At 36.0% G+C, this 6,671-nt stretch overlaps 1 protein-coding gene across 1 annotated transcript in view; it reads right to left on the bottom strand.

Annotated features, from left to right (window-relative positions):
* Nucleotides 1-6,336, bottom strand: part of LOC108371044 (guanylate cyclase soluble subunit beta-1-like) — a 39,640-nt gene extending 33,304 nt beyond the window's left edge. The window contains exons 1-3 of the mRNA XM_017626533.1: nt 6,240-6,336; nt 5,675-5,793; nt 861-1,010 (exon numbers count right to left, since the gene is read on the bottom strand). Coding sequence (XP_017482022.1) covers nt 861-1,010; nt 5,675-5,793; nt 6,240-6,330 — 360 coding nt within the window. The 5' untranslated portion in view covers nt 6,331-6,336. The remainder of the gene's footprint in view (nt 1-860; nt 1,011-5,674; nt 5,794-6,239) is intronic.
* Between the last annotated feature and the right edge of the window lie 335 nt (nt 6,337-6,671).

Here is a 6,671-nt window from a genome sequence, read left to right as displayed (position 1 = left end):
CTTTCCGCCCGCCTGGGTGATTTGAGATGGAATGAGCCTATAGTTCCTGCTCCCTCCATTGCTTTTATAAAAAAAAAACATTATCTTTGTACTTGATACACTTATGTATCTATTTGCAAAACTTTTTTTTTCCTTTTCAGGAACTGTAGAACTATTGAAAAGCTACTGAGAAGTTTTAATTTTTATTTTCTTCCAAAATTAAACATTTTCGACTTAAATTTTTTTTTACGGCGTAACTTTGCAGAATTGCCTTTTTCCTTTTTCTAGAAATATTGAAAAGCTACTGAGAACAGTTTTAATTTCTATTTTTTCCAAAAATTTAATTTTAGGATATGAAAAAAAAATGTTCCACGTGAAGTACTTACTGATGAGCCATAGCTCACGGCTTCCATAATTTGCTGACATATTAAACTATTAGCAAATGCGCTTAGTTAAAAAAGAAAAAACAAACAAACAATTAGAAACAAAGCTTTTCAGAAACTAATCATTGTGAATCGAGTTGAAAATATTTGCTGATACAATAATGAAAGGCCATGTATTCTGATTCACTAGAGTTGCCAAGCACTCAATCTCGAAGTGATTATTATTCCTTGGAAAAATTAAGGATAGGATTTACTCCTGCATAGCACTTATTTTATGCATGAACTATTAAAAATATGGCAAATAATCAACTTATTATTTTACGCACCAGATGTGGTAGTAAAAATTTCACCTATTCATAAGCAATGCCATATATTGCTGATATTAAAATATTTTTTCATATATTGAGCAAGAAATGCATCTTAAAATTTGTAGTGTGTAGCGAAGAGCGCCGGGTGAGGTAGTATTCAAATACTTTTCTTTCTTATGTATGCACTTACCTTTACAATACCAATAACAATATGCTCCAAGCCAGGACGTTCTGAGTAGTAGTGCAGCAGCAACGAGCCATCTTTTTCCGTACAACGAAAAGAAGGCGCTCTCATGCCCGGATACAGTGTGCCCAAATGGTCATGCAGTGCGTCCAAATTCTAAAAAAAAAGCGAAAACAAAACGGGTAAGAAACATAAAAAGCTTGTAAAAAAATTGTGTCTAAAACAAATAAAATAATAGGAAAGAAACAAATATTGAAGTGTGTAACACAAGCGGACGAGATAATAAGCGGACACTAGCAGTGAAATTGCAGTAAAATTCAATTTGATTTTCCATTATGATGAACAACCGAGTGACTGAGCAATGCCTGAATGTCGAGCGATAAGGCGATATGCGATGATGATTCCCTGTCGGCTGGAGTTAGTGAAATAACGAGCTGCTGACGAATTGGCGAAATGTGGAGAATGATGGAAATGTTGTGTACACATCGCTCGGCGTCTTCAAAAGAGGCACAACTCAAAATTTGGAATTTTCGAAATTATGCGCTAAAAATGTACACAGAGTTTTTGTTAACTTTTCAGCAAAAGCTGGAGCAAATTCTTGTTATAATTTGTAAAAGTAAATTCTCCCTTGCCCATATGAGTATCATGTGCTAAGAAATAGTTTTTGTTATTTTCTGGCAAATGTGTAAATTCGAGTTGTGACCCTTTTGAAGACCGTGTGAGATATGTTTGTACATATGTATTGGTATTTTTACTGGTATTTTTACAGTTAAAAATTGTCACTTGATAAAGAATATGCAGATGGCCACAAGCAGATGAACGTTGTCACTGAAGAAGGAGTGAGAAAAATTTAAAATAAATCGAATACGAAAGGAAGCCGGTAGGCACATAGTATATGTACATACATATGTATAAGTGTACATACCCNAATGTGTATATGCATGTAAGTATGTATGTATGTTATTTGCAAGGACTTTTTGCGGAATGCCTTTGCAAATATAGTGAGTTGAATAAGACTCAAAGAGCAACCTAAAATAAGAGTCCGAATGTAGCAATTTATGAGGCCGATAAGGGTCTCTAAAAGAGTCACATATGAGGCCAAAACTTGTTTTAAAAGAGTCCAAAATGAGCCGTATATGAGGCCAATACGAGTCCAATATGACTCATATTGAGGCTCATTTGATGTATGAATTTAAGCTCATATAAGTTGACATTCGTAGGAAGGGAAACACACTCATATCGGACTCTTAAATGAGCTCATTATGAGCGTAATAGCTCCGAAATAGGACTCCTTAAAGACTCATTTATGACTCCAAATGTTTGCTGGGTATTCGAAAACTAGTAAAAAAATTCTGTTGGTGACAGTGGCAGGTATAAGCAGTGGCAGGTTGTTGGAAATACGTGGCTTCAAATGAGAAACAACTATCTTTTCCATTTGCAATGAGAACGTGCGGTCGGCTGACTTTCTTACTATAAAAGTACGCTGGTGCGCCTCCGTTGAAGTTATGAATACACACCTGCCTAGGTGGCATTGCCGCATCAGGCTGGAGGGTTATTGATTTTCTCTACAGGCTAAAAGCCTTGTGAAGCAGCAATTTTATAGCAATAATTTATGTAATAAATTTGTTGTGCGAAAAATATTGAATACCATAGCAAGGACGCGGTATTGATGATACGAGATGGTGAGTGTACGGAAATGAGGAAGAAAATGTTGAATAGATAGAAGAAATTTGAAATAAAAATTAAAATAAAATTAAGTTTTACAAGTTGCAAAAATAGTATGAGTCTGATCATCTATGGGAAGCGATGTATGTAGGCAGCTGAAGAAGGAAGCGAGACATAAAAAAATTAAAAGCAAGAAATAAGCGAGTAGAAAGAGACTGTGATGCTCGCTGCCAGGAAAAACTTCAAAACATTTTATCCGAAAGTTAGGCGAATTACGAAAGATTTTAGGGCCTGTAAGAACAAATGCGGTAGCCTAGCGAGTGATGGAATTGTGGTGCGAACACTTTTCTACTCGGTTAAACGACATTGATACCAGTAGAGAAGCTTAACCCAAAACCCAAGCCGATGATAACGGAGTAGATGTACCGCCTACCGATTATGAGGATATACGAATAACAATTATGTCGCTGAAAAATAACAAAACTGCTGTAGCTGACGATCGGAGTTTAATTGTGGCCATTTAAGAAACGGTATATAAGTTCCTATCGAGCGTATTGTATGAAACGAATTCATTGAACGTATCCATCATGGAGACATTATTAACCATATCGAGAGCTTATATTCAATAACCCCTATCTTAAATTTTCACAAAAACTACTTTGTGGTGTTAGAACACATCTGCGCTGTAACCGTCTAAGCGACTTTGGCCGAGCTCAGCAAAGCACGCCAGTCGTTTCTATTCAGTGCCAACTGACGCCAATTGGAAACGCCAAGTGAAGCCAAGTCCTTCTTGATCTTTCCATCGCAGTGGGGACCTCCCTCTTCCTTGCTACCTCCAGCAGGTTCCGAGTTAAATACTTTCAGAGTTGGAGCGTCGGTATCCATTCGAACGACATGGCCAAGCCAGCGGAGCCGCTGTAAACTGAACCTTTCAGCCACAATACTTTAAAAGAGCGTACAATTGGTGGGCCAGAATTTGATAGAATTTTTCTCGCGATTGTTCGCACACATGAAAAGCAAAGAATTTTTTTAACCTTGCTTTCTTGAAGCAGAATCTAAAAATGTGTTGATTTTTCTTTGAAAATCGGCCTTGTTTCGGATATGGGATTCCAAGTGGTGGAACGGAAAAGTTTTTATTATGAATACCCCCACTTAATGACAGTCTACTCTATAAAGTTAAAACTAATTAACAAGCATATAAGCTTATATTTAGTGAGTTTAAAAGTTTTGAATAGAGCCTTTTGATCTTTTATGATATTTTAGGTCCACCTTATACACGGTATGGCTTGTGGCGTGTACGAGATATTGCTTTGGAACAATCAAGTTTAAGATGTTTAAGATTAGTATTTTTGGAGTCAGACTAAATCAGAAATTGCCAGCAAGTACTTAAACGTGACATAGTACTCTAAAATCAGCAGAGGCAGTTACTCGAAAAAAAAAATCAAAACTGGGAATATTAGACTTCCAATTTGCACCCGAAGTAAATTATTTAGGTGTTGTTCTACATAGTAAAGTTTAATGTAAGTCTCCGTTGTACAAAACACCCCAAAGCATTAAAATCATTGTAGTAATGTATGTTGACAAGTTTTGATAAAAGGTGGGGTCGCCTATAGGATTGCCATGGATTTACATCTGTATGATAACATCCATTATCAGTATGCATCTGCGGTATGGTGAAGCAGACCACCAATCAATATTTGCTCACCAATCTTCAAGTAAAGCGCACACTCTCTCTCCACACCATCTGTGGCGGCTCCGGAAGCACTGCTAAACCCACAGGATTTACCGCAGAGAGGCCATTAAGACCAACTGTAGGCTTAATAGAAGTGGGCGCTGGTATGACACAGTGTGAAGTGATGCCGACTGCAATGACTTTTCAATGCCACAGTATATACAATGTTGAGTTCTCCGAACCTGAGTGCTGGCTAAATCTAATACGGAGCCTGGGTTTACACACTGAAGAAATCTCACTGATGCGCTATGATCCCGCAGATCATAAATTTTGGCGAATATATGAAGCCATGTTGATCGATTTTAATAATTATTACAAATCTGAAGTTAAGGCGGATGCCTTATGGTGGACGAATATAAAAGAGTTATGACAGATTTTGACACAGCCGACAATTTTGTCGATATTTTTTTGGAGCGATAGATTCAACAGATCCCTCAATTTCAATCAAGAATGTAAACAAAAAATTTTGGATCAAAAGCGCCGCACATTGTCACCAGAAAGCACAGCTTTACTTGAACTTCCAACCCCCAAGGAGACTAATGGGGTTGATTGAGATGACCTTTGTTCTTCCAAATCTGAAAATGAAGAGGAATCAGGAAACGAACTCCCCGCTGTGGAATTTAAAGCAAAGAAAAAGAATTATAAAATACTTAAAGATATACACAGAAAATTAATAAAAACAATAAAAAAATTATAAAAAATCTAAGAATTAAAAAAAGTAAAAAGTGGGTGCAAATATGACCCTTCAACCTCCATCTAGTGGACCCTGGATAATCCATTTGTCGTAAGCTAACTGCAGGCGTTACAGTAAAAATTCAGATTCCGAAAATGTTCTCAAAGTCATTTAAATTTCGTGGAAATTCGCTAGGTGAACTTAGCACAGTGCGTGGGCAACTGTCTGAGTCGGTGGGATCGTCGGTTCGAATCCTACCGAAAGATGTCTGATGAGGAAATGTGGTGATTTCCGAAATAGCTATCACTTCTACAATTTTTTCAAACTATTGTTGCTTTTCCATACTAAGTTTTTCATTAAAAACGGCCTCAAGCTCAATAAAATTTGTTGAAAATATAGTGGTAAATTGAGGTTAAAGTTTACTTAGTAGAAATTCGGGTTAAGGTGCTGCGCCTGTATTTTAGGAAAAATCTTCCCACTTTTTTATTTGGTTAATAAAGTAGTCAATAACAGTCGATTAATTAAATTAATTATATTATTGTATTGTCTAGCCTTAATTTCTTCAAATTCTTTGGCATCCTTTTCCTTTCAGCTCGCACACAAAGCCAACGTAGAAACAACCGCAAAAGAAAATACAAAGTTAGAAAATGAAATTAATGATTGCCACAACTCATCTGTAACAACAAAGTTGGGGGAAAACAAAATTGATAAAAACATTATACGCACGCACACTCCATTGCTTTTACTCACCTGTAGAAAATCGCGCGGTGTGGCGCCAAGCACTTGCAGAATTTTATCATAACCTGAATCTTGACAGAATTCAAAGAAGGTTTTACCAAAAAGTTCCAATATATCATCCGCTGGTATATCTGAAAGTAACCATAATAGTAGGATGATAAAAGAGCAGTGATAAGAGACACAAAAATATAATGAATTGCCACAAAGTCCTCTCATATATACACAGAGTGGAAAATAGCTCGGCTTATAAAACGTAATGAATGTAAAATGTACTCATATAGATGTTAATGTATACATATATGCTTGTAAGTATCTGTACATAACGCTCATTTATTTTGATATTGTCACATTTCGAAACAATACAAAATGAGTTAAATATGTATGCTTAATGACCAGTTCATCTATGTTGTGCAAAAATTCCATAGCAAAACTTTAAAGTAGTTGTACTCGAAATTTGGGGTTTTCGAGTTATTTCAGTATTCGATGTAAATGAGCGATATGTGAATGTACTTATGTAAATATATTACAAGTTTGTATCAATTTTTGTGCTTAACTGCCACAAAACTTCTGTACTCACTTAATATTTCAACCGCAGCACCGATGAGATTGTATGTGATTTCATCATCATATGTTTGTCGCACTAAAAACTGACCTTCCATGCTGACCATCGCCTTTTTTCTGCGGAAAATAAGAAAAGCAAATATTTTAGTTAAGTATGTCATTTGCGGGAAAAAGGATACTCCGAGGCAAGAGTAATATAAAAATAGTTTTTAATTAAATCGCGTTGGAGTTCCTGTGTATATCGTAAATATTATGTATGTATATACACATATTTCTACATATGGACATTAGGTCAACTTACTACTGTGCGAAATTCCAAATAACAGTTGAAATTTTACTAGTTTCGTTGTTTCTTTTCTCAAGGTTTTTGGTTTAAACAGTATGATATGGAGTCCTCCTTAATTTCGCACAGAAAATGTGATATTGTGAAATATTGTGATAACTAAGA

Source organism: Rhagoletis zephyria, unplaced genomic scaffold (genome assembly GCF_001687245.7).
Source record: "Rhagoletis zephyria isolate East Lansing unplaced genomic scaffold, Rhagoletis_zephyria_1.1 Rzeph_scaffold_04666, whole genome shotgun sequence".
NCBI classification, from domain to species: Eukaryota; Metazoa; Arthropoda; class Insecta; order Diptera; family Tephritidae; genus Rhagoletis; species Rhagoletis zephyria.
Note: the sequence above shows the minus strand (reverse complement) of the source record. Positions and strands in the feature narration are given on the sequence as shown.